This window comes from Ixodes scapularis, unplaced genomic scaffold (assembly GCF_016920785.2).
Source record: "Ixodes scapularis isolate PalLabHiFi unplaced genomic scaffold, ASM1692078v2 PGA_scaffold12__126_contigs__length_90152505, whole genome shotgun sequence".
Classification (NCBI taxonomy): Eukaryota; Metazoa; Arthropoda; class Arachnida; order Ixodida; family Ixodidae; genus Ixodes; species Ixodes scapularis.
Window position 1 is genome coordinate 35,174,533 of NW_024609838.1, and position 27,900 is coordinate 35,202,432.

General features: G+C 45.5%; 1 protein-coding gene across 1 annotated transcript; it reads right to left on the reverse strand.

Annotated features, from left to right (window-relative positions):
• Nucleotides 1-30: 30 nt before the first annotated feature.
• Nucleotides 31-27,663, reverse strand: LOC8041692. The gene is made up of 6 exons (XM_040205795.3): nt 27,428-27,663; nt 26,288-26,461; nt 24,632-24,810; nt 20,697-20,874; nt 3,752-4,005; nt 31-215 (listed from the first exon to the last, which is right to left on the reverse strand). The coding sequence occupies exons 1-6, from the start codon at nt 27,549-27,551 to the stop codon at nt 75-77; spliced, it is 1,050 nt and encodes a 349-aa protein (XP_040061729.3). The 5' UTR covers nt 27,552-27,663; the 3' UTR covers nt 31-74.
• Nucleotides 27,664-27,900: the final 237 nt, after the last annotated feature.

Below are 27,900 nucleotides of genomic sequence, written 5' to 3' on the forward strand. Positions count from 1 at the left end.
AATTGATCGAGTTCACGAGAATGCAAACACTTTGAAGAAGTAGCAGTTTTTTTTTGTTATCGATTAGTTGTTCTTTAGAGCAGGACACATATGGAGCACCGAACCACCCGGTTGATCACGTTGTTCGGTCTGTCCCACGACTGCGGAGAACCGGGATTACTGTCGTGCGATTCCCGCTCTTCGTCCATGGGAACCGAAGCAGACGAAGGTAGTTCCTGTTGGGTAAAAGAAGAGGGTAACCACGGTGAGCTGGACGGCAGAAACGCACTTTGTAGAATGTTACCAGTATAGGGTGCCAACATACGTCCAAAGCAATATGTTTGCAGCGAGTATGTTGTACAAAGTAATATGTTTACAACGAATACCTCGTAAAAATAAATATTTCTATGACCAACAGGTGTTGGTTATGCTCTAGAAGTCTTTGATGGGCACACCTTCCTGTTCGCAGAGCGGAATAAAGTAAACAACCCCCACACTGTAGAACAGCTCACTCTCCCGCAGGCCAGCTTTCATGCACAGCTGCAGCAGTTTGGTGTCTCGAAGACCACTGGCACATCATTGCGCCGCGCCGCAGCTTTCATATTGTGCGGCACACCGTGAAGATGAGGTAGCACCTTGGGTCTCCGAGGCCTGTCCCGTGGGTATATTGCTCCTTCTAAAATTTTTGCCAAACCTCCTGATACTTGGTCGAAGACTCGTGGAGGAAACCTTGCCCCCGTTGATTTAGCGAATTGCTCACTCAAACTCTCAAAGTTTCCCTTACAGCGTGAATGAATGGCTTGCTAGGGATCACTCCAAGACATCTTGCTATCCCTTTTATTATTAATTAAGATTCACTTTTTTTTAATTCCTTTATTGAACCATGATGCTTTTTCAGATTACATCTCTTTTAAACGTGAACTTGAAATTTCACTTTACGATTCATGGTCATGTAGCATTCCCGCATAAGACTGACTTCAGTCGTTCTGAGGCACAAAATAATAATAATAATAAAATAAATAAAATAAATGATGTCCTGTCAAACCATGATGTCTTGTCAAAAAGGCAACATGACTTTAGACGAGGATTTTGTATTACTACTCAACCAATCAAAACAATTCATGACCTCGCATTTCCTCTGAACAAAAATAATGAACTAGATGTAATTTTTATGGAGTTCCCAAAAGCGTTCGATAAAGTGTCGCATGTAAAGCTTCTCGACAAAATGCGAAACTACTTAAAACACGATCAGATAGTTGACTGTATACAGGTTTATCTTACAAACCGTTACCAATATGTAGAACTTAATAATGAATGTTCATTCTCACTTTCGGTAGATTTTGACGTCCCCCAGGGATCGATATTTCCACCTCCTTTAATCTATATTGACGAAATTCCTGTCATAATACGTCTTTACGCCGAAGTTTGTGTTATATACAATTATGGTAATTGTGTTAGTAACCAGATTAAGCTCAATGACAATATAGGCAAGGTTGGGATATATGCAATACGGCAGATGTGTATAAACCACAACAGAAGTGTTAATATATGACTGTGACTAACAAAAAGAAGAATCTTTCATTTTGCTATAATCTAAAGCAACAATTTTATTTAGAGTCACCGAATTTAAATACCTGGGTCACTGGATCAGTTCCGATCTTCGATAGGATAAACACATCAGCATAGTTTCCGCTAACGCCTTGCCAAAATTATTATTTGTCAGTTGAGCATTAAAATCAGCCGTTTCAGACACCCAGCTCTTGGCTTACAGAACCCTCATTCGTCCAATTTTACATTACGCTAACATCATTTGGGATCCATTGACCCAAATAAGCATTAACCAAACGGAACGATTACAGAACAAGAGTGTCAACAAGCCCAACGGGTTTGTTTGAGTTCAAGTAAGAAACCGTACATTCAGACTTGGATTTTTATTTTAACTAATTAAGGGCCAGTATCAAATTAACGTGGGTGAATACATAACTTTTTCTACTAGCTACGCCACGTGACCCATTTACCATCTTGGCCTGCCAACCGCGCATCAATTTTCAAGTTTGCGTTTCTTCCTCGGACAGTTATAATATGGAATGGAGTTTCTTAAGCTATTACTAGAGTCGGATAAACTCGAAGAACTCCTAGAAACACTCGCCGATAAATGTTTCGTCAATTCGGATTTATCTGAAAATTCCGAATGCCGAAGGCCCCCTCCCCCCCCCCCCCCCCCCCCCCCCCCCAGAAAAAAAAATAATAATAACAATAAAAAACAAAAAATACGCTGTTTTACGAACAAGTTACGTGAGAGTACAGGGTCGGTGGTCCTAAGGAGATATTACTTGAGTTTCCTTTGAAATCTCATACTATTGGCAAAAGAGGGTTTAGAGTTTATCTCGTCGAGATTTGTTCAGAACAACGGGTCATTGTATTTCTGGACCACGACAAAAGCCTTTGTTCCAGTTTCCTGTTTGGAGCATACTATTTGTGAATTCTCGAAAGGAGCAAGGGTTGTGGTTTTATAAGAGTGAAAGCTATGAAATTGCAGATTTCATAGAAGGGGCAGGGCTGCCGGAGCTTCCCAGCGGCTGGTTCCAGGTGTTTAGTTATTTCAAAAGGATTGATTCGCAAGGTTTGCTGTGGGACATAATGCCAAATGCAGCTGCGGACATATATTTTGATACAAGTGAGCTCTATGTGAATTTAATGCGCGTTTGTGTCCGGATAGTATATACCGTTATTTTTAGTGCTGAAAATGTGAAAACAGGAATATTAAACTCCGAATTTCGGTGAACTGGAAAAAAAAATAAGATAAACTCCGATAACCCCCGAATGTTCAGCGAAAAATTAACTCCGAAATACACCCTCCGAATTTAATGAAAAATAAACTCTGAAAACATGAAATCCTAGATATTAGTAACCAAGATAGTGCTAGTGCATTTGCTTCTGCTTTGTATTCCAACTGATTGTATGACTATTTTGTATTTTTACATCGTAGTCCTTTGCATGTATTTCTACCCTACCACGATTCCCTGATGGAATCAGCATTATTTGAAAATCAAATAAATATTTTTTCTAGAACCTTTGTTACATTGTTATTTTTGTGCTGTAGATACTGCAGGAAAAAAAGGGGGGGGGGGGCAGCATAGGCGCTGTCAGGCACCAAGCATTTTAACAAGGATGTGTTTTATCAGCCGGATTCTATGAGAGAACCATCACGTTGAACTAAGACACCACATGACATTGTGACAAGAGAGTTTTAGTAGATCGTCCCGATGACTCCGATAACGATAACTGATACTGCATGCATTGCATCGTTATAGGGTATTGTTATCTGGAGTCTCGGAGGTACCGGAACGATTTACTAAAACTCTCTACTGAGACGTCGAGTTACATTACGACGTCACGTAACACCGCGAAGTCAGAAAGTCACGTGATGTTATGCAACGTCATGGTATCACACGACATCAGTGTCACTTGACGTCACCGTGTCAAGTGACGTCACTGTCACTTAATGTCAGGTGACATCACACACAACTCATTCTAAGCTCCGTGGTTGATGCAGCATGCTCACGCTACAGAGTAAAGTTTCTCTGCCCCCTTCGCAGACGACATTCGCGAAACAAAATAATAAAAGTATTAAGAACAAATAACGAAAGAAAGAAAATCCCGAATGAACGCCCACCCCGGCGGAGAGCTAAAAGGGAATAAAATATTATAGGTGGGCGATCTTTCGGGCTTTTACGACAGAGTTTGGTACAAGCGGGCACGCTATACGCACCCTTTCTTCTTCGTTCCTGGTCGTGCCACGGCTGAAGCTGGGACGAGGCGACGGGGTGGCGGCCTTGAGGACGCCGCTGGCTCCGGCCCGCAGCGGAGCGAGGGTCGCCTTCTGCGCCTTGGACTGCGGCCTGGAGCCCGATGCCACGGCCACGTTACCCGGGGCGCTGAGGAACTGCGCCACCCGGCCGGCGATCTCCTGGAAGCGCATCTCCCAGTCGGCCCTCCTCCCACTGCCGCCGTGGCCTCCTACGCCTGCAGGGGGAGATGACGACGGACTCTCTGGTTGGATGCGGAGTTTGTCTCTTTGACGGGGGCGTCTGGACTGTACATATAGACCTTTTCTGTGTACTCTCGTCTCCAGCCACCGAATAGGCGTATCCGGTATGGGCGACGAAAAAATAATCCAACGTTTCAACCTGCAAACAGTAAAAAAATAAAGAAGAGGCCAACTGAGCAAGTGTGACGGTTACGCTTGCATCCTAAATGCCTTCCATTGGCGTGGCAAAGGCAAAACAATGTTTCCGCCCATACTGAAAGTGACGTCAATTCAAGATGGCGGCACACTTGCAGAAAAGGTCTATACCTTCTGCAAAGCGTGCGGTGCCCTCCGCGGCACCAAAAAGAATGCCGGTAAGTGGCTGTATAGAACCGGCTGTAACCGACGCATCGTCATGTGATTTCCTATTAAAATACTTCAGTCGTCCTCGTCTGTTTTTCGCGCTGTTTCCTACGATGAATTACCATCAACTCACCCAGTCCATTCTTCTAAGTGGTAATAACCTCCCTTCCTAAGCCCCCAATCAGGTCAACCTTTTTTTGTCGAAAAATTTGCATACATCAACCAGTTTTTTGTGTTTTTTTTTTCTAGGTGGAAATGTTTAGTTTAGGGGTAACGTAAAAAAATATTAGGTTAACAAAATAAATCTGGGCAAGCTTCACCCGTGACGTCATCTCTCTGCCGATTCCCCGCCAACCTAATGCCTACCAATCCCCCCTCCCCCTCCAAAAAAAAATATGAAAAAAAGAAAACGAAAAAAATGGTTTATAATTTTGTCCTTGACTGAGTTTGCACAAGGGGTGTGACTATACGATGGAACCTTTTCAAAATTCAGTCTGACCACTTCGATAGCTATCATTACCCGAGTGTGTATCATCCGCATACAAGCTAATGTCGGCCCTTTGATGGCTGGTGAGGGAAGGATTTGAATACAGAAAGCGATGCGGAGCCCGAGCATCCAGTCGTTAGCCCGCTGTATTGTTGTTCGATATATCACCGTGACGAGACTTATAATGTAGAGTTCGGAGTTTTCGGTTTAAACCGATAAAAACCCATAGAAGTACGTCGAATCCATTTTTGGAAATTCGGTTTTAACCGAAAAAGGTCAGTATTTAGGTTCGGCATTTTGGGTTTAAACCGATAAAACTGATAAAAGTACGTCGAATTGATTTTCTAAAATTCAGTTTTAACCGGAAAAGGTCACTTTGACCTAGCAATCGTACCGCAGAGCCGTGGAAAAAAAAAAAAAAAAAAAAAAAAAAAGTGGAACGACAGTGTTTATCGAAACGTGTCCGAATGTATGGGATACACGGATGCCATCACGACGTTTTGGTTTAATGTGCGCATCATCGATCGGAACGTGAAGTCCGAAATGCGTAATGACTTCGCCATGTACGAGCCTGTTTTCGAACTCGTTGTAAGGAAGACTGACTTCGTGAAGCTCTGCATATTGTGTTGCGCTTCAAAACGTCGCAGCCTGTCTCTTTTGGCGGTCACAATTGGTTGATTGGCCAATATTGGCTCAGGCAGTGCTTCATCTCATCAGCCTGCCAATGTCCAGTGTTAGCGTTGAGTGGGCATTCTCAAAGCTCAAGGTCATATTAACAGGAAAGAAAGAGTACGGATCAACGAGGAGAACCTGGAAAAGCTAAAGTACACATGTGTGCACTATAATAAAATCACATAATCCTGATGCACAGAAAATGAAGTTCCATGTTTTTTGTTTTTTTTTACATAGGCTTTGTATCTGCCTTGTTTGTACTTCTGAGTTTTTTTTTTTTTTCTTGTTTCTTTTACAGTTGTACACATTTGCCAAATAAAGTGCTTATTTATTTTTCAGTGTATCGGTGCCATTATTCTTTGAGTTACCACAAATATCAGAGCTAGAAGGATCATCTGATCCAATGTCAGTTGGTGTTTATTTTATATTCACCGAAAAAAGCCGATAAACTTTTGTGGGCATAAATATACGCCGAAAAAAAAAACGAAAATTCATTTTTAAAATAAACATCGAAAAAAGTACGCCGAGTTTCGAAAAAATAGAAATCGAAAACGTGGAACCCTACTTATAAGCCCCCAGACAGCTCATGGCAATAAAACGTTAATTTTAGCAAGACGTTTGCTCAGCTGCAAGCACCTCTTGTACAGAGTACTTTCTTGATACCATCGAAACTAATGCAGATAGACAAATAACTGTTTAACGAAAAACACCGTAACTGTCGTACTTCTATACCGTTGATGACATGCAACTATTTGGACTGATATTTCAGCCACTATATGGCACTGAATGTGTGAAAGAGTTTATTGTAGGGTGACTATACAACCGAAATGGTCACCAAAAATGGAACTTCCATCTTTCTTTACCATTTACACAATGCACACCCAGAAGCAACACATTCGGCAAGCGAGTGGTGATTGCATCATCCTTAAAAACGAGGAAGTTTTCCCGTCAGTGAAGTTCAGGCGTGTTTCCAAACACCACGAAAATAAATCAACGTGTCTCTCATCAACTTGTGTGTTTGTATGTGTGTGTGTGTGCGCAGAACAGCGGAACAGTCATTAAATTTGAAAGCAATAGTAACTGCAGCTTTATGTCTGATTGTTGAGGACTTTAAATGGATGCACTCAAAACCAACTAAAGGTGTAATACTTTGCGTTCTATAAAAAAAAAGGCTCCAGGCACACCCGAACGCTTCTTATGAGTTGTCAATGCGAAAGCATACACGTCGTTATAGACCCTTTCCGAAATTCAGTCTGGCCACTTTGGTCGCTATCATCATCTGTGGAACGGCATCTGTGCCATATCAATGGCGGCCTTCTAGTGACTGATAAAGGAAGACGTTGAAGATGCTCCTAAGCGGATCTTGCGAGGCCTGTACATGGTCAGTACGACGCGACGTAGGAATGGAACACAAGAGCTACGTAAGCGTTTATTTCTAATAATTCAGATTCAGTCAATATGTGGGCGGCACACAATCGGCTTTAAAGCACTTTGGTGTAGAGAATTTTCTCGAGGCACTTGAGTGGGTTGGAGCTTTGTTCTGATGCAGGTTCTTGGTCACCATCGAACTGAAAGTGATCAAGAAAGAACTCACACTGAACAACATCGCGTGCCGCTGACTTTCGAAGGTGACGGTGCCGATCCAAGTTCATTTCCGCCATTGATATGGCAAAACCTAAACTGCTTTACAAACCACCAGATGGCACTGAATTTCGGAAAGGGTCTATTGCGCGCGTTCTCGTGAAGTGACCGCGCCGCGCTCCGGGGTATATGCTCGAGCGGGCTCTCTGGGAGAGGCCCCGCCAGCCGCACGCTTCCTTTTCCAAGCGCACTCAAGCACGGGCACGTAGCGCCATGGGGTGGCTCTTCTTGATACTGACGTGCCTCGGCCAATGGGAGCCTCGTTCCTTGAAACTATGATGGGCGCCAGCCAATGGGAGCCGTCAATGAAGCCGAAACCTATCAGATTTCGGCTTCATTTGGAGAGGGGAATTTATTTGCCGTTTGGCACGGCTTTTTGCGCGGCTTCAAAGCTGAGAGCCTTCAGATCGCGGCTTCACTTCGCTCCATTGGGAGAGGGAAGTTTAGCTGCCGTTTGGCGCGGCAGCTGATGACATCGGCTCTCTCCATGGGACAGTTAATGCTTTCGCATTAATAAGCTTTTGTAGGAATGTCTTTACCACGGAGAAAGCGTTGGTTTTCAAATCTCAATAAACAACTTGTAACACCGTAAAAAAATGGCTGCAGAAATCTGATTGCCTGTGAATTGCGATAACATTCGTCGTGAGACTCACGATGCAGCCCACTGTGAATACGACAACGAAAATTTCAAGTAAAGACTTTATTTTATGAATTCAATTTTCCCGCCAAATTCAGCGGGGAGACTGAATTGGCGCATTGGTTGTGACGTTAATTTTTTCGCAAATTTTAGCGGGCAAACGGAACTGGTGCATATGTCACGTGACGTAAGTTTAGCGCGGAACATGAATTTGTCTGTAGGCCCCATGACGCCAGGTCACTTAACATTACTATGTTTCGCCAAATTTAGCAGGGAACCTGAATTGCTGAATAAATCACGAGACATCAGTTTTCCCGCCAAGTTTAGCGGGGAAACTGAATTGGTGCAGAGGTTGCGACGTCAATTTTTTCGCTATGTTTAGCGGGGAAACTGAATTGGCGCATAAGTAACGTGACGTAAATTTTTTCGCTAAATTTAGCGGGGAACCTGTATTTGTCATTAGGTCCCGTGACGTCAGATCACGTCACATTACTTTTCCCGCCAAATTTAGCGGGGAAACTAAAAGGTCCACAAAACCGGGGGGGGGGGGGGGGGGGGGGGATTAGCTAGAGAATGCTATTGCAATAAAAAACAAAGGACGTGTTAGCTACGTCAGCAAGTGAAAATTCTGCGCCCCGCGTTTACATAAATTTCGCAACTGAATGCATGTCTCGCCAGTTCAGCAAAGGCGATTCGGGGATGAACCCCAGGTCCTTTATTCGGCGATTTAATCGTGTCTTGTTGGGGCGCCCTGCATGCAGAAGTTGGAGATGAGATAAGACGCGCCATATTGCAAAACACCGCCTAAGCTGATAGGATCTGATATATTACAGGGAGTTCCCTGGAAACGAGAGCCGTGTTTTTCGGTCCGGACAAATGAACTGTGCATCGCAGAAAGCTCAAACATCGTTGAGATTAGTACGCTAGCAGTTGGGATAGAACGCGAAAGTTTGAGAACACGGCGTTACCTCGATCAAAAAAAAATTGAAAAAAACAAACAAAAAAAAAACGAAATTCCTCTATGAGCCGAGGCCCACCTAAGCCTAATATCGTAAAAATAGAACTCGACGTTGTGGATGACACTTGTCAGCAAGTTGTTGTTGCTGTCAGAAAGTTGCTTACAAGTTTTTTTTTCTTTTTTTCAACCCCCCCCCCCTTTTCTTTTTTGTGGAATAGATGTTATAGGTGCCTACAATATCATTTCTTGTTTTGACAACATTAGGCTGACGTGGACGACGGCCCATAGAGAACTTTTTTTTTTCTTCTTAACCATCTTTTGATACACGTAACTTTATGCCCCCAAACTTTAACTTTTATTCCAATCGCTAGAGTCATATTCTTGCGGATTTTGAGCTTTCTGCGATGCAAAGTTTATTTACCTTAACCAAAGAACACGGTTCTTTTTTTTTTCTCGGAACTTTTTCTCAAGTTTGCCAAAATAAAGTGATGGTCAGACGTAATAACTTCGCTAAGCGCAAGAAGCGCCGCAGTTATTCGCCGGTGCATGTTTGTACACAATAACCGCACTGCCAAACAGCTTGAGCAGGCCGTTGTAATGGACTGTAGCCATCGACAGTTTTAAGAGACGCACGGTAAGGCTTATCATTTTCACGCTTCTTGCTTCGCGATTGGTTCTTCGGTTTTCTTATCGGTTAACGCTGCAATCTCATTGGCTGCGGAACAGTAATAGGATGCCAGGAACTCACCATGCTCTGCCTCTTTTTTTTTCTTGCTGTCAATGACTATACATTAACACACTGTTTAAAGTAAAGTGTTTGCGCATGCGCAGTGCCGACAGCAGCGCCACCGCGGTGCAGTGACATCAGAGAATTACGGCCTCTGACGACGTCACTACATCACCTCAGTTGTGGAACTCTCGTAGAGAGGGGTACCCCCCTCACTCACTTCAGTTCGTCTCCCGTCGTTTGAACCACCATCTAGATTTTCGTTTCATTACAGTGCGTTTCATAGAGCAGCGCCATCTAGACGCCGTGCTTCGAAACGTACGTATCCAAGAGAATACACTGCATTTACCATAGCGGCCGTCCGGTGCGTCACACGACGGGGGGCGAGTTGTGGTGAGTGAGGTGGGGTACTGCTCTTGGACGCAGCGTCTATGAGCAGTTCCGTAACTGAGCTAATCTAATAACGTTGGCCTCTGGGCGCCGCCATCTTGCTACTGGTGTGGGTTGATCGGGGAAGTAGGAAGTTTCTGGAGGCGACATGGACACCACCAGAGGTGAAGCCAGGGGTGTGTAGGGACACGCCCCCCCTTCCCCCCCCCCCCCCAACGATAGCCAAACCCACAGCTGTTTTGGTCATCGTTGGGAGGGGGGGGGGGGGGGGGGGTAGGTTCCCTACACGTCCCTCCAGAAGCATTTCTACCTCCGGGCGGCGGAGAAAAGCTCGCCGCAAAACCGGCAGATACGGTAAAAAGCTCACCGGCCTTTGAGCGGATGCAGATAAGAGCTCACCAATTTTACTTTTTTGATTTTTTCTTAGCTAAGCGGATTTCGCGTCACACGTGGCAATTGAACACAATTCGAATGCGTCACTTTATTAAAGAAATGTCTTTTTTTTTTTTTGTAATACTCTTGAAGTTCACTGGACATATTTACTACTTTCTCAGAAATTAGTAATAACCCATTTTGTATACTAACGACGCCGCAACTACGAAATCAGAACGATGGACACCGGTAAAAAAAATTAAAAAATTTAGTGACAGCTGACGGTGCGCCGTCGGTAGCTCTGTCAAATAAAGAGGTTTGTTCTTTGCCAGCTAATATGAATAGAGGTGCGTAAACCGCTTCAGCTCGAAAGATTGTGCAGTGCCTGATAGATAAGTAGATGTTTGTTGATGTAATCACTGTTGGCTACGCTGTTTTCTTTCTGTCAATTCCACCAATAAAACTTTAGTTGCGAGAACAGCTTCGTGCTGTCGTGTTTGTTGTCTTCACTCCGTCGTCGTCGTTCGAGCGGTTTCCATCATGCATAGCGTTTACCAACTGTTACCGTTTACCAACGGTGAGAGTGTGCAGCTCTGAAGGTCATGGGTGGCGCGCCGTAGAAGGGCACTGTCACATAAAGGCAACGTGTGGAAACATCAGCACGAACGGCTAGAAAATGTGCATGTCCGTGGAAAAAAGAAACCTCGATATAATATTGGCTGTTTTAACCTATTTTCAACGGTTAACAAAACTTTCAAAGAGAATTTCGGGCACCACGTTGTTGCGCCTGCATTTTCGGATTTTCGGCATTTACAGTTTTGATTTTTAGGTTTTAGGCACACATAGTGACCATATTCTACACCATAAAAAAACCGGACATCAAGGGAAAGAGGAGGGGAATGGAAGGGAGAGTGCGAAGCGAGACAGAAAGAAAAAAAGCTCTGCTACTATTCAGTTCACCGTAAAAACGCACATTTTTCTTGGGACTTTCCTTTGAGTAGTTGAGTATACAAGCACTTTTCTCACCCATTCTGCAAAACCCAAGCATGCCAAATTTAATAATATCGAAAAGCTCCTTGTGCGCACGTGTGTGTGCGTGAACAAAAGTTATTGGCAAGTGGAGCCACAGAAAAAACTAGAAATCGTACTCTGCTAGAGGTAACATTTTTATGCTATATTTCTTTTAATACATTGTCACGAGTAAACATTTTTGTTTTTATTTCACTCGCGTGGTAGCGATTTCGCAAGTTCCAACAAAAACGGGACATTTTACTTTATTCAGACAAAATGACGGGACGGCCGGTATGGTGCTCTAAAACGGGATGTCTGGTCACCCTAGACAGACTTAATTAAGTTTTCGAACTTTTTCCTGCTCATCAAGTTCATAACATGTTCAATTAGGCTTTCGTTACCATACAGAAGTAAACCACAGAAAACACTGGCCCGCAATAATTAAATTATGGGCAATATATCCAATAGTCTTAACAAATAACGCAAAAAAGCTGACGAATTTTGATGATAATAAGTTAATATATGTTACGCATGATCGAACAGTCTCAATATAATAAAAAGTAAAAAAATCGGCAAGCTTTTCTCCACATACGCTCAATGGCCGGTGAGCTTTTCTCCGCACACGCTGAATGGCCGGTGAGCTTTTTCCCGGATCCGCCGGTTTTTCTTTGAGCTTTTCTCCGGTGAGCATATCTCCGGTAAGCTTCTCTCCGGTGAGCTTTTCTCCGGGATTCATGTACCTTGGTTGGACGGGAATGTTGCGTCGCCGCCTTTTTCGTGGGTTCGCGTTCGGTCGGGGCTGTACACCGATCGAACACATGTCCCAGCAGAACGCGTACGCATAGCATTCGAGTTACGCGGCTCGAGTGCTACTCTCTATAAAACACACGGATACGCTCTTACTCTCCCCCAAAGCATTTGGAAGACCCAATCGCAGCAATCTACGGAGAAGACTGGGCGAATGACAAAGTCCAAAATATGTCTAGACCTTAAGAAACAGTCCGCATTGTGATGCTCAAGGCGATGTAAGCACGTGAAGCGCATTGCTCGGCATAAGACTGCAGACAATGATTTTTTGTTTGTTTGTTTGTTTTTAGGTCAAAACACACGTTTATTCCATCGATTGTCGACCTCCTTCCGCGTGAATTGCCACCCAAGTGCTTTGTGGTAAAACAGATGCTCCAGATTCCTCAGAGTGTAGCCAAGCTTATCACTGAAATCGTCGATACCGCTATGTTCTAAATGGTCCCCCCCCCCCCCCCCCCCCCCCCGCCCCATGCTTCCGGCAGAAAAAGAAGAACAAAAAGCAAGGTGACATCACTTGACCTTTCGCCCGCTCTTTTGAGGAGTTTGTTGGCCGTTTTTTCTTGTCGGGACATTCCACACTTCAACTTGAGGGTTGCTACTATCTTCTGAACGAGGTCATTTCCTATTGCCACTATGCCGAGGATCGCGGGACATTGAGAAAGCTTATTGTCACGTACTGATAGAACCATGCCAAAAAGAAAAAAAAATTTACAAACGTTTTTGAGAAATATCTGTAAAAAACAAAGACAACCAGGGTTCGAAGGTCGCCCTTTCTTTATTGTTCAACATTCTGGCACTCCCTGTATTTTATTTTATTTTTATTTTTTTTTTTGTATATTAACGTGTGGGTCATGTTTTATTTTAGTCTAGCACCATTGTCCCAGACCCGTATCCTTTTCTAGCCCCGAGGTCGCTCTAAGTGTGCATCAAGGAATGTGAGGCAAATTTAGAGCTCTTAAAGCGTTAAACCAACGAAGAGAATCCACCACGTCCCTGCGGAAGACCGAGGAATAACCTCGATCACCTGGAGGTCTTTGATGATGGGCAGCTAAAGTCTCGGTCACGAAGCTCCTCCTCCAGTCCACCAGGAGCTTCCCCGTCATACTGTAACAGCGCTGGCAGTAACTCGTTACAAGTAACGGCGCTACCGGTAACGCGTAACTTTTTTTTTGTAACGTATAGTATAACGTACTCGTCACTCTTTTACAGTGACGTTAGCGTACTTACGTTACTTTTTGCAAGTGACGAGTGACGTAGTTTCGTTACTCGTTTCATTTTGCCGACATTATGAGCTAATGGGATAAATCAGACGAAGGCGAAAGGGCGCATTCATGGCGGTTCGCCATGTTCCTCTACGTGTTCTTTTACCGCTAAACCAGTCATAATGAAGGCCAAGTGACTTGCACTTTGACACTGTTAGCTCGTAGCGTCGGCTGCGTCTGGACTGAAGCCGAAACAAAGTATTGGCGTCATTTATTGTTGCACTCGTTCCATGTCCCTTCGAAATTTTGCCTGTTGTTTCTCTACGCAAAAAGTCCCGCTCTAACGCCCACGCCCTTTGTCCCAGTGTTGAAGAACGCCAGTTACCGTCAATTTATAAATAAAACGTAATCTCGTTACTTTTTATCTGTAACGGGAACGCGTACTTTTTTTATCTTGAGGTAACGTAGGTCGGTAACGCATTCTTTTATTTGGCAAGTAAGGAGTAACGTATTTCGTTACCTTTTTTTAGATGCGGAGCATCTCTTGCTCGGGTCAATGTCCCGCGGCGTCGTAGTCCGCACTCACACTACGCATGCGCAACTCTCCTCCTTCCCTCTCTCGAACAGCTGCGCGTTACTCTCTCCGCTCTCTCTGTCTACCAGCTGCGCGCACTTGGCGTGCGTTCGCTTCTACTCACACCGCGCGCGCATGCGCAACTCTCCTCCTCTAGTCTCTTCTCCTTCCGGGCTGCGCGCGTTCATAGGTGACATATTGAGCTTCGGCTCAGCAACACTTCCTTTGATTTCCTTCCTCTCAAGACTCTGACTGACTGCGCGCGTTCAGTTCACCCGCTATTGACTCCACTTCACTCCGTTCGTCCGATGAAGTGTGATGGGAGCAAAAAAGTGAAAGCCGTTTACCACTCCCTGTAACGCCGAATTGGAGCGCAGCTCTCGAGGAGGAGGAGGAGTGAAGGGTACTGAGGGGAGGGTAGACCCCTCCTCCTCCTCCCCTCAATCTTTAATATGCTCCGGGGGGGTCACCTGACCTCGGGTGGAGGGGGTCACGTGACCTCGGAGGGGGGAGGGGGTCACGTGACCTCGGGGAAGGGTCCACGTGACCTGGGGGGCCACGTGATCTCGTGGGGTCACGAGACATTGGGGGCCACGTGACCCTGGGGGTCACGTGACCTTGGGGGGTCGCGTGACCTTGGGGGTCACGTGTCCTGGGGGTCACGTGACCTTGGGGTGACCTTGGTTACGCCGACGGCGACGCCGACGCCGCTCAAGCCGGAAACGGGCGCCTAAGAGCTGCGCCCTAAAAAATTACACCATGTTCCCGAAGGGAACCATGGGGTGATGCGGAGCATCGCGGAGTTTCCAACAACGTTCACGCGGTGTGTGGTAACCAACGCAAGTTAACAACGTAATAACACGCAAGCTAACAACGTTACTAACAACGTTAATAACACCGTTACTAACACCGTTAATAACACCGTTAATAACGATCCGCGATGCTCCGCATCACCCCATGGTTCCCCTCGGGAAGATGGTGTAATTTTTCGGCAACGCCTAGAACACTGTATAGAGGGCACCTCGGTCGGGATTCTTACCAGCTGACTGGGCATCCGTTAGGGTGGCGCTTTAATCGGCGTTGTCAGCTTTTGAAGCCGCGAAAGACGGCACCTAAATTTCCCATGGAGCGAAGCCTCTAGTCAGTAGCAGCGAAACAAGGAATAAATTCCCATTGGCTGCAACGCGTCATATCAGATGCTTCGTCGCGGAAGCCGCCGCGGCCGCTCAAGGACAATGCGGACGCGCTTCGGAAAAAAAAAAAATAAAACACAAAGAAAAGCACAGCAATGCAGATGCATGGTCACGAAAGCTGTGGTGCCGAGGGGGGGGGGGGGTGAAGCGCCTGCGCAGTGGGGGAGAGTTATGTCAACGCCGGAGCGCAGTCTCAAAAAGAAAGACGTGGCACGCTGCTTGGAGGAATGCGCTGCGTGTGACGAAAGTTTGTCTTCTCGACTTTTTTTTTTACTAATGCTTATTATGCATATTCTCAAACGCCGATGTACTATGCGGAGCGCAAGTTCGTCTGCTTCTTGCACAGGAGTTGCGATATCGTCACAACGCCAAGCTCTTATTGGTGGTAATCACTGGACGCCATATTTGAGGTAACTGTTCACAGCGCATGCGCATATTCGGGAGGGGTTTCCCGTCAGCTCTTGGGCACAAGAAAAGGAGGGAACGAGAAACTCTTTCCTGGTTGGAACTTTCCTTTGTATGCCCCAGGCTTCCCCAGACGTCGCCATTCTGCCTCTAGAAGATTACTGAAGATTACCTTTCACTCAAACTTCGCACAAAAGCAGCTTTCCCCCTCTCTCTCTTCCCCCGTAGATCGAAAGCAGCAACGAGGTGTTAGAGAACTACCAAAAAAAAATTGCTACAGCGTCACGTATATTTTTAATAACGTCATAAAACGCAATCGCTCGAAACCGAAACCGAAGCTGGACTTGGGAGGAAGAAGAAATATAGAGGAGGAGAGTTACCGGAAGCCACGTGGCTGAGCAACCTTCTTTTAGAGCGCAGCTCTTAGGGGCCCGTTCCCGGCTTGAGCGGCGTCGGCGTCGCCGTCGGCGTAACCAAGGTCATCCCAAGGTCACGTGGCCCCCCAAGGTCATCCCAAGGTCACGTGACCCCCCTTCGAGGTCACGTGACCCCCCCGGTCACGTGACACCCCCAGGTCACGTGACCCCCGCCGAGGTCACGTGACCTCGCCGATGACGTCAGTCAGTGATGACGTCACCGGCATCCGCATCGTCATCGTCATCAGTGATGATGACGATGACGATGCGGATGGCGGTGAGGTCATCAGTGACGTCACTGATGACGTCATCAGTGATGATGACGATGACGTCATCAGTGATGATGACGATGACGATGCGGATGCCGGTGACGTCACCAGTGACGTCACTGGTGACGTCAGCAGTGATGATGACGATGACGATGCGGATGCCGGTGAGGTCATCAGTGACGTCACTGATGACGTCATCAGTGATGATGACGATGCAGATGCCGGTGACGTCACTGGTGACGTCAGCAGTGATGATGACTATGACGATGCGGATGCTGGTGAGGTCATCAGTGACGTCACTGATGACCTCATCAGTGATGATGACGATGCGGATGCCGGTGACATCATCAGTGACGATGACGTCATTGAGGAGGTCACGTGACATCGGCGGGGGTCACGTGACCCTGGGGTTGGTCACGTGACCTGGGGGTGTCACGTGACTTCGGGGGCATCCGCATCGTCATCGTCACAGATGACGTCATCAGTGACGTCACAGATGACGTCATCAGTGACGTCACTGATGACGTCACCGACATCCGCATCGTCATCGTCATCATCGCTGATGACGTCATCGGAGTCCACATCGTCATCGTCACTGATGACGTCATCAGTGACGTCACTGATGACATCATCGGCATCGGCATGTGACTTCCCAAGGTCACGTGACCCCCCCCCCCCAGGTCACTTCACCCCCCCAGTACTCTTCCCTCCTCCTCCTCAAGAGCTGCGCTCTAATTCGGTGTTACAGGGAGTTGTAAACGGCTTTCACTTTTTTTATTCAACGTTTTTGCAGCTTTTTAGAAGCCACAAAAAAAAATAGGTATCGTATTTTGTTTCTTTTTTTAATATTGAGTATGTGCCTTCGATGACCCACGACTTTGATGATATTTGTTGGTTGTGTCTAAACCATCGAAAACGGCACGTGGCCACGGAGAAGAAAGTGAGCGCGACTCAAACAAGCCAGTTCTCGATCGGCGGTTTTCGGGCGGAAAGAAAACAAATTTCGAACCGCAAATTCTGTTCTGGGTAGCTGGGCTCTCGTATGTCATTTAGAAATAAAAACCTTGGTGAGCATAAATACCCTGTCTGTGTCGCTTGAAGCTATTGCACAAGAAGATCAATGTTAAATGCACGGATTCATATCTGAGGACAAAAACCGAGTTGACAGGAAACATCCTTCTTCACAGCTCAAATCAAAGAAGCATCAAAACCTCACTGAAAAAAATAAAGAAAGAAAGAAAGAAAGAAAGTGTGTATTCCAGAGGGTACTATATTGCAGTCTTGGGTAAGTTACTTCTAAAAGGTAATTCGTTACAGTTACAGTTACTTTCAGAAAAAACTAGCGAAGTTACTTTTCAGTTACTTTTCGATAACACAAAAAAAAAGTTAGGAAAAACTAGTGTCCGAAAGAAAAAAAATATAGACACGAATCAGTCAGACTTTCACCATAGCGGTAAATTCGAACTTTATAATTTAGCTGGAAACTTAGTCAATATTATAAAAAGAATAAATTCTAAAATTCAACTAAATGTGTTTTCTCAGATTTGAACTCGAAGACTTGTTGTCGGAGTGCTCCTTGTTGCAAAGTTTGCATACTGCGGTCAAATTGTTAGCAACCCCCTTCACCACAGCAAAATACTATCTGTACGCCGTTCATGCTAGTTCTTTGTTCTCATCAATATCCCTATCCTTGGTAGTATTAGCACATTGCTTGCTAGTTGACGGTTGCGCTGGGTTCATGGAGTTTTTGGACATATTTCAGTGCGTACACGGCAAGTCAGAAACAAACCCCGGGCAAACAACACGGTAAATTTTGCCTCCACTGTTGACACCACGCCGGAGTAGGGGCGCAAATCAAAATACGAAACATACGACTTCCCCTCCGCGTGTATCGTTGTTTCACGGTTGATTCACCCGATTAAAAAGCGTGCGCAGTAAAAAAAAAAAAAACACAAAAAAACGCAACAGAGATAGTGCTTCAAGATACTACTTTGTAAGTGTCAGTCACAAAGTACAAGCACAAGCGTAAAGATAACTAGATTCCTCTTTTCTTCTATTTTTCCATCAAATCTACACGTGGCTATATTCGGGTCGTGACTCGCGAGAAAGAACGTATTCCCAAGTCTGTGCAAGGCCAACTGACACTCGAAATGTCAAAACAGGCAATGTGGAAAGTGCAAGGAATAGCTAATTATACTCGTTCAATGATATATTATACATGAAGAACTGAAAAGTAACAACAAAAGTAACATCGTTACTTTAATTGTTACCTCAGAAAAAGTAACAGGAGTACAGCTACAAGTTACATTCTTAAAAAGTAACTCGTTACAGATACAAGCTACCGAAAAAGTAACGAAGTCACAGTAACGCGTTACTAGTAACGCGTTACTACTTAAGACTGTTATGCTGTGAATTCTCGGACTAACAATTATCCGGGCAGAAGTGATTTCACGCTTAGTAGTCTTATTGGTGGAGCGCTAATTGCCTCCACCAATCAGACGCCATTATGTCACTTCCTTGACCTTTTGGAACGTACACGTAAATGTCCAATCTAGCCACCCAGGAACAGCCCACGTAGTGTGAAGACCACGAAGCGAAGATATGGCAAGATAAAACTCAAAACTCCGCAGCAGATAAACAAAGCATCGTGTGATCCCGCAAGCGCACACAATGGTGATCTATTTTTGTATATCTGCAGCTCTGCGCGCGCGCGGGAGAGATAACCGAGCAGGTGCTAGGTTATCTCTCGTGTGCTAGCGGGGAACCGGCGTTACCGATGTCTGTCAGTAACTCAATGCGGGGAGCAAGTTCGTCTGCTTCTTGCATAGGGATTGCGATAATGTCAGAACTAGGGGTCTCGCGAACTTTTGCCGAACCTCAAGATTCGACTGGTTCGCCGAACCTTCGACCTTTCACTGAAGTTCGAAGAAGTTCGACTTTTGGACAGTGTTGTCCAGCTTCTGCACGAATATTTTGAATTCCGGGGAACAAATAACTAAGAAAGTAGTTTATTTTATATTTTATAAAATAGCTACCGATGTTTGCACTATATATAAAAGCGAAAATATGCGCTTTTATTGCTTTCGTTAGTAATGTGAACCACTGATGGCCAATACACCCAATGAATATTGCACTTTTCCTCCGCCAGGTGGAGTCAACTGGTTTTCTCATTTTCGCGCATGCGCACAAAAGTCGAATTTCAGTCGAACCTTCGTCGAACATCCCGTTGAAACGTCGAAAAAATCGAACATGGTTGAACCCGAACTTGGGCAGGTTTGCGATCGACACCCCTAGTCAGAACGCCGAGCTCTTATTGGCTGATTGAAAAACAAGTAGTGGGTAGACCTCAAGGCATCTAGCATTGAGGTCTACCCACACCGTTTCAATCAAAGCCGATCTGAACTCGGCGTTGCTCATGCTGACGTCACCGCAACTTTTGCGCTAGAAACAGACGACTTGCTCTCCCCTTAGAAGGGAGTGGGAAAGGAAACATAAAAACAACAAAAGACCAAAACATGTGCAGTCATTTGAAAGAAGAAAAATGACGTTTTCCACAAAGCGAAATAAAAGTAGAAAATCAGTCAGAAGCATCACAAGAAAACGCGAACAAATATTTCCGGAAAACAAAGATTGCCGGAAATTTGGGCATGAATTTTTTTATATTTTTGATTGCTACGTAAATCTCAGTAGACAATTAGATGAGACTATTTTCCGTCGCTAAAAATGTACTGTCGTGTTTTTTTTTCTCATGCTAGTTTTATCAGTTGAGCATGTTTTACAGCTGTGCAATTTTTTCACTGTGCCAGATTGTAAACCTTTTGTTGGTTGTTGATTGGCACAAATAAAGACGTTATGATGATGATGATGATGATGATAGTGTATAATTAGATATAGATGCCATGTCTGCGGGAAGGTGATTCCATTCGTTGACGTATGTGCGATGTAGAAATAAAAGTGTTCGTTTCGCAACGAGTTAGTCCAACTTTAGGCTGATGATCGACACGAAAAGAATGATACTTAGGCAATCCTCGGGTTGCCAGCGCGAGGTGACTCAATCAATCAGCCAATCAATCAATTGATCAAAGTGTTCTTTTTTCTCTCGTGGCAAGTTGCATTTCCGAACCAGAAAGTACAACTCAAAGAGCGAACAAAAGGAATGCCGGTTTCTTGCTGTTTTCAGCAAACAAAACTTCTGCGGCAGCCGAGGTACCCCACACTTTTTTGACTAGGACTACACACAATCACCCTGCACACTATTCATCACATCCTATGACGTGACAGTGTCCCGTGGCATTACTGTTTGACGTCATGTAATGGTATCCGTGGCGTCATGTGAGGGCACAGTGTGACGTGACGCCATGGTACCACGTGACGTCATCATATGACATGATATTACAGTGTCACGTGACTCCATGATGCTTAGCGTTGAAAACTTCCCCGCTAAATTTAGCGGAGAAATTCCCCAGCCACCGGGACGACCCTGCAGGAAAAACAAACCAGGGGAACCCCTGCGAGACGATGCAAATTATAACGGCCGTCGCCGTCGGAGACAGGGCCACTCACCGCACAGGTCCACGTAGACGAGGGAGCTCATGACGATGGCCAGCGGTCCGGGCGGAGGCCAGGGCGTCGGCTCCACCATGATGGGAATGATGGGCTTGCGGAGCACGTCCGCCAGGCTTACTTCGCGGGCGCACGACGCCGATGCGGCGTAGCGGGGCGTCAGGCAGCAGATGACCACCTGCGACGCAGACGCCATCGTTGGGAGTCAGACGCACAGTGCACGCTGCAAGGCCAAGACGCTACCATACCACACGATGACTAAGAAGTGCCGAGGAATTACCGGTGACTGAGGTTTGTGGCTGTACTATTTTCAGTTCTCTGGACAAAAGACGGTTTTGTACAACCCCACCCCCCTTCCCTTCAAAAAAAAAAATCATTCATGTTATTTAAAATAGACTATTTACAAAACGTGCATCACCCCCTACCGACGCCGGAAAGTGTTCTGGTCACCCTACATAGAACATGTAGCAGACGACGGAGTTCACGGAGGCACGTTGGCTGAGCGCGTGTGTTGCTGGCCAGCAACTGCGCTACTCGCAAGGAGAGGCATACAGGTAACAGGACGTTTCCAGAGTTTGTATCGTGCTTTGTTAATAGTTATTTTAATGGCCTATTGTTGACTTTATACGCATCGATCAATTATAATAAACATAAATTGTTTTTTGGTCATGGGGTCTGCATTTTTCGTCTTTCTCTTGAGATTCATAAAAAATGGCATCGTCAAATTGATATTCGGGTACAGTGTTCTAGAAGAGGAGTAGTGGCAAATGCGGCGCACCCAGCGCGAGGCATTCGAAGCGGATGCCGCTAGGTGGCACTGGCGTAGTTTCCCTGAGCGGCAGTGCTACCCTTATAAAAAATTTATATCTGGCCATATCTGAAGATTTCAGATATGACCATATACAAAATTGGCCACATAATGCCAGATATAGCCTGATACCCCTTGCCAGGTATGGAAATCCCAGATCTGGCTAAGTAAGAAAATTCCAGATCTGGCCAAGCATTTTAAAAGGACACAAGCCTGAAATCGGCACTTTACATCCTTTTATTGTCTACAATTCTCCCAAGTGCCCCGGCCCGCACTCCAGGAGTTATGGAAACGGTGGTCCTCTATACTCCGCGACAACTTTCCTTGGCAATGCAGTGGAAGGTACAGGCCCGCGTCCCCTCTCCCATTTTTGAGTGTGCGCAGGCTCTCCCCCTCCCCCATTCCCGGCGAGAGGAAGAGAGCCCGCGCACACTCAAAATGGGAGAGGGGACGCGGGCCTCTACTTTCCACTGCATTGCCAAGAAAAGTTGTCGCGGAGTATAGCTCCCTAGGGATCGCTAGTTTTGACATATTCCATGGTTACAGTGTTTCGAGTGTAATTCGTAGTCACCCTGAACAAGCATCCCATGGGGCTCAAGTATCTGTCATACCACTTTTAAATTCTCTCATCAATGGCAGCGTATATGATACTGTGCATTCTGTCAAAACTTCAATCAGGCTGAGCCGCCAAAATCTCTTACCATATTATCACTTTCGTGATTGTTGTTTTAGCAGGAATTACTTAAAAGTCGAGAAATCACAACAACCAAAACCGGGATTTAGCTGGGATTCAGCGGAGCTGTTTACGACATTTTTAGCGTTTCTAACTTAATACCAGCGTCTTTGAAGCTGTACGAGAATGATAATAATGTAAGAGATATGTCTGCAGCTCATCCAGGTTGAAGGTTGGACAGAATGCACAGTACTGACATTGGCGGGGCATTTTTAAAATTGGTATGGCCGGTGCTTGGGTTCTTTACGGCACGTGTTCAGGCTTGTGACTCCGAATTACGCTCAAATCTGTGTAACCATAGAATCGCTCGAAAGTTTTGATCACTAGGCAGCTGAAGAAACACTGTCCCCATGATTCCTCGAGTACGGGCCGAGGCGCATGGTGGATTTAGCAAATTGTCTATTCGGGCGTAATGTTAACACTTTGAAATAATTAAGCTACATTAAAATCCTCGTGAAAACTAGCACAAATAATCTCAAACTTAAGCTTGTCAAAGCTGAAGTTTAAGATTATTTGTGCTAATATTTTGCTCGCGAACAATGAGTCATTCAGAGTTTTCTAACAAAAAAATCTTTTTTAATTTTTTTAACTTTTTAATATATTGAAAACCGGCCGCCAGATAAGTCTGTATATACGCCAGATAAGTCTGTATATACACCACATCAGGCTGTATATACGCCAGATAAGTCTGTATATATGCGAGATAAGTCTGTATATACGCTATATCAGGCTGTATATACGCCAGATAAGTCTGTATATACGCGAGATAAGTCTGTATATAGGCCGTATATAATCATATAATGTTTGATATGGCCAGATATAAGATTTCCATTTGCTTGCAGTTCTATCTCGTGATGTTTTTATTACAGCACACCATTTATTCAGCTCTGCGTTCGCCAGACTTAACGAAAGAGTGTTTCGGATGCTTGAAAGGTGTCATGCGGTGGCGATGTGCTTCTTGGCGTTCATTATGACACAAGTGGCAAGTATAAAACACTATACGGCTATATGCCACTACAACAAAAATAAACTACATAAAGGCGATTGCTCAGTCAGCTCAGCCTTTACCCGATTGTATCTCTAGTGGTCCGGATAAGATGTTAAGTTTCAGAACTATGCGTTATATGAGCTATAAATAATTTTCAGAAAGCTTCAATGAAAAAAAAAAAAACTGTTACTAGCAGTTAGACGTCCCTGCATTCACGTGCTCTATTTGCTGCAATCTTCTTCTGAAGCTTACACGCTCAGTTATATATAAAATCGGACCCCAACGGCTAGCACTACATTCCGGAGTAGATTGAGGGTTAATTATTGAGGCGAGAAAAACACGGCTCTTATTTATCTCCAGTTTAATTCTGCCCCATGCATAAAACCTATAGTTAGCCGCCAAAATTATTTTAATGTCATGTTCGTTACTGGTGGACTGGCTTACAAGCTGGACACGGAAATTGAAGTCATGCCTGATTTTTTTAGCTGCTCACTGTTCATATATGCGGAAGTTGCCGAACGCTTGCTCTTAAATTCTTAGTATTCTACTGATCTGTAGTCGTAACTCCCCTTGAAAATACTCCCTACCTTGTTTTTCCACAACAAGAAAAGAAACAACAAATTCCCGCCATTATTGGAGAAACTAAAAAAAAAAAGCAGGTCTTTAGGAACGTATAACCAGTAACCAAAACCGTAAAAATTAAAACAGAAAAAAAAGTCTAAACAAACTGACATCAACAGGAAACGGTAACCGTAACTGTAACCGAAACGTAATATTTCATCGGCTTGAGTCCCTGGCTAAAATGCTGCTTGCCGGGTTTTTAACACGGAGTCGAGTATCTCGGACGATATAGTTTTTCTTTGTCGCTGACTAATTTAACGTTCCTGCGTGACCGAAAAGCGTTGCCTGCAGTTTCATATAACAATAATAATAATTGTTTATTTTCCCTTAAACGTAATGGTAGAGCCAAGATAAAAATCAGCGCTACGCGGCTTGACGAGTTCTCGACCCCGGTACATTCTGCAGCAGCTTCGACAAATCAATATCGAAACAAAATCGTGCATAATCGCAGGGGATACAAAAAAAAAAACCTAGAAAATAGAAAAAGTAACTCAGCACCATATCAGTCGATATTCGTAAATCAACACAAAACATACGTTTAAACTAAACAAAAAACTGTTGTCACGTGACCTACACACGGTAACCATGGTAACAACGCTAGAGCGAGCGTCGTAAGATGGCCGACGGTGACCGCAGTTGCGGAGTGGGGGAACTGCGATCCAGCAATTGTCATAAAGTTCAGGGGTTGTTACTTTTAAGCGTATACCCCATTTAGCGGCTCGAGATAGCCTCGTCAAAACCTACGAGAGGTTCTTTGGAGAGTCCGCATCGAAGAAACGTACTACCTTGGCCCTGCTGATGCCTTCGTAGATCTTCCCATAGAGCGAGTCTCCGCCACCGACTTGTCCGACGTCCATCCAGCACGGGAAGCCGGAAAACTCCAGGTGTTGCCGGATGTTGAGCACCACATCTTGGGCGTCCCATTGGTAGCTGATGAACACCGGGGGCACCAGCGACTCGGGCTCTGGAAGGGGCCGCGAGCAGCACTTCACACAGTGCGCGGGGGCGGAGTGACCACAATTATAGTATAAGGGGTAAATACTCTTCTAGGGCCGCTTTGAACGGTCATTTTAGTCCCTTCGCGTACTGTAAAAGACTCAAGGTTTGCAAGCGCCTAGGCTTCGCGAAATTTGTGATTACGAGAACCCCCTAAGGTCACGAATACGTAGCCTAACACTCCAAATCGCGAAATACTGCGTTCGCGAAATACTCCTCGAAACTCACATTACGCAAAATTCGCGAAATATCGAGCCCTCGACAATAAAGTCGTTTACGGATCCTAGGAAAGCGATGTGGGCAACACATTCTGGCCATCATTGTTGCATTCTCTAATATCTAGTACTTTGTATATTCAAAAGACGGAGGGGGACTTGCAGACTTTATGAGTAGCTAGGGTTTTCACGATTTATTTAATATCGTGAATGAATAAATACGGCTGACACCTTTTAATTAAGCGTTGGTTCGCACCACCTAACGGGTGTTCATAGCTAGTCTTCGGACGTCGTTTGACAATGTGCCTGCAAGTGTTCTGCTATAACAATTCAAACCCCCAGGAGCTGGCACAAAGTTTGAACAGTATCAAGAATGACTTTCTCTATCAAAAGCCAAGTCACTTGTCGAAAGGTCGGTTCCTATTCTAACGCTTGTTTGACAATCCCATTTAACGCGACAGCGGGAAAGCCGGCCTCAGTGGCGTGGCGGGAAAATCCTGATTGGTCGATTCGGTCATGACGTCACAGCCAGATGATCTCGCGCGGGAATTTCAAACAACCCACAACTCCCACGTGAAACCTGACGTCACTCGTGGAATGAAAGTGATTAAAAAACATGATATGAAATGCGAAATAAAGGTTACCGTATGTCTCAAATGATTTCACTTTATAAAGTAATTTACATCCCTAACAGTAAAACGTGAAGACTTTTAGGCGGGATTCGAACTCACGACCCTTCGGTTGCGAACCAGACAGGCTGACTAGGCCTTTTTTTTTTACGCTATTGACTATGCTCGTCTGCCGCACTTCCTGCTCACTGGCAGGAAGATCATGAGAAGCGAATGAGAAGGCGATGCGACCGAGGCCCAATAACGCTATCGCGTTCCACTCTTAAAGGCGAAGCTTAAGAGTCCTCCAATTGTTTTTTTGTGTTTTTCAGCGCTGCCATGATGAAAAAGAAAAAGAGGATGAGCGTATACCGCTGGGGCAGTGAACAGGGGGCGCATCGGTCGGCGCGGCTGGTGGAAAAAAAGGGCAACTTCGAACCGGCCATGCCACTGAACAACTGGACACGAGTGTAGCGTCACAGTTCGGCAGGACACTCGGAAGTTCAAGCTCGAGATTGAATACAAAGATCCCGGCCACGGGTCGACCCAGAGTTGCTAGACTTCCACGTAAAATGGCGCTACCCGTCGAACCAATCTTGATTGCCCTGTCGGTATATGTTACCCAATTCGTCCTGAATGAGCTTGGCCACGTTGTGCTTGCCCATCTGCTGGAGGCAGGAGACCAGGACGTCGACGCAGTACCTCGTGGCCCCGTTGCTCTCCCGCCAGTCCCGGAGCAGGGCGATGCCAGGGTTGGGCTCCTCCACGAACCGGCTCAACTCCTTGTCGGTGTAACCTGCGTCACAGGGGGCCACCACGATTCGTCCGGCGTAATCAGCGAACCTGAACCTTTTGTTTACGCGCAACATGCGCGATCTTATCAAAGATCTTATCTATTCCGAATTCCAATCACGTGTTTTGGGATCCTCCTTTTTCCAGCTTCACGTTTCAAGCCGATAAATGGCGTTTGTCCCATCTGGAGCTCACAGAAGTTCACAGTCCCATTTATGAGATCCCCGTTTCAGTTCCAGGTAGTTCTCACTTCCCGGCTAAGTTGTGACTGCCGCAATATGTCGTAACAAAATACGAAATTCTTTGAATTACGCAGAAGGAACTTCTTTATTAAAAATAAACAGGCAAAAAAACACCGCGTTTCCCGGTAAATTCAGAGCCTCACGTTGTGGTCACCGGGTGTTGCGAATACCTTGTAGTGAGGCTTTCGCAGCTTTATGCTTTTGAACCCTTGCCACTATCACGCTTTCGTGCCAAAGCACTAAAGTGCTCTACTGTGTTGTTGCAACCTAGCATAGTCGAGAGCGTTGCGGAGAAGTCCGGAGGGGTCCAATACGTCATACAATCAGCTTACCGCCGTGTGTCGGTTTGTGAACAAGTAACGCGCCTCTCTGAGTTTGAATTGATAAGAGGTTTTAGAGGGTCCGCGATGACGTTTTATTCCTTTGTGTCAAACGAGAGGCGTGAGTTTAGAAGGGTCTTTCCCCTTCTTTCGGTTCGTACAGAACTCTTATATAAAGGGTTCTATCCGCAATAAAATTTTAGCTGTGTTTGAGACGTTCTCTTTCTCTTAGTGTGTGTCAAGTTTCGTATTTCCACAGTCTCGGACTGCTTCAAAATATTCAGTATATACCGGCTCCTTTAAGCCCTTAAGTTCTGTTCAATAATATGGGTGACTGCTCTCCTGAGTGTCCCAACAGGTAAGTTTCGCAACAGCATTTGATTGCGGCGGCACACGAAGGCTACTTGCCCAGTCTCTTGGCGAGTGCCAGCCAGTCCCGGCCAGAGTTGCCGGACTCGAGGAATCTGGCGGCCTCGCGAAGCCAGGACGGCTCGTCCCACTGGTAGCTCCCGTAGCGCTCGTCCCATCCCATTCCTCCGAAGCCGAGACCTAGCGGTTGCTGGTCTGGATCCCAGGTCAGCGCGCTGGAGGTGCGCCGTAGGCCCGCACCTGGAACCGAACAAAGAACCAGACGGGTAAAGTCCCTTTGTACTAAAAAAAGTAGCGACAACCTATGATCAAGACGCCGATCTCAGCGGTAGGCCGGTGTATGACACGTGACCTTCCCCTAGCGCTCCGCCGCTTTGGCCACCATGAAGGATTAAGCAGATTTGGCCATGTTTCGTCGCTGGCCGTGCCAGCGCCGGGTTCGCTTTACGTCGGGTATAGATCCGGACTTGTTTGGCATCTCGCGCTGATTTTTTGTGTTATCGTTTGTCGGA

What these genes read in the sequence shown, in the direction of transcription:
- LOC8041692 (XM_040205795.3), bottom strand. Translation starts at nt 27,551, where the DNA reads ATGGGATGGGACGAGCGCTACGGGAGCTACCAGTGGGACGAGCCGTCC. An exon ending in GGCACTCGCCAAGAGACTGG is followed by an intron (nt 26,462 to 27,427) that starts GCAAGTAGCCTT and finishes CCTGTGACGCAG; the next exon opens with GTTACACCGACAAGGAGTTG. An exon ending in CGTCTACGTGGACCTGTGCG is followed by an intron (nt 4,006 to 20,696) that starts GTGAGTGGCCCT and finishes CTCCCCCTGCAG; the next exon opens with GCGTAGGAGGCCACGGCGGC.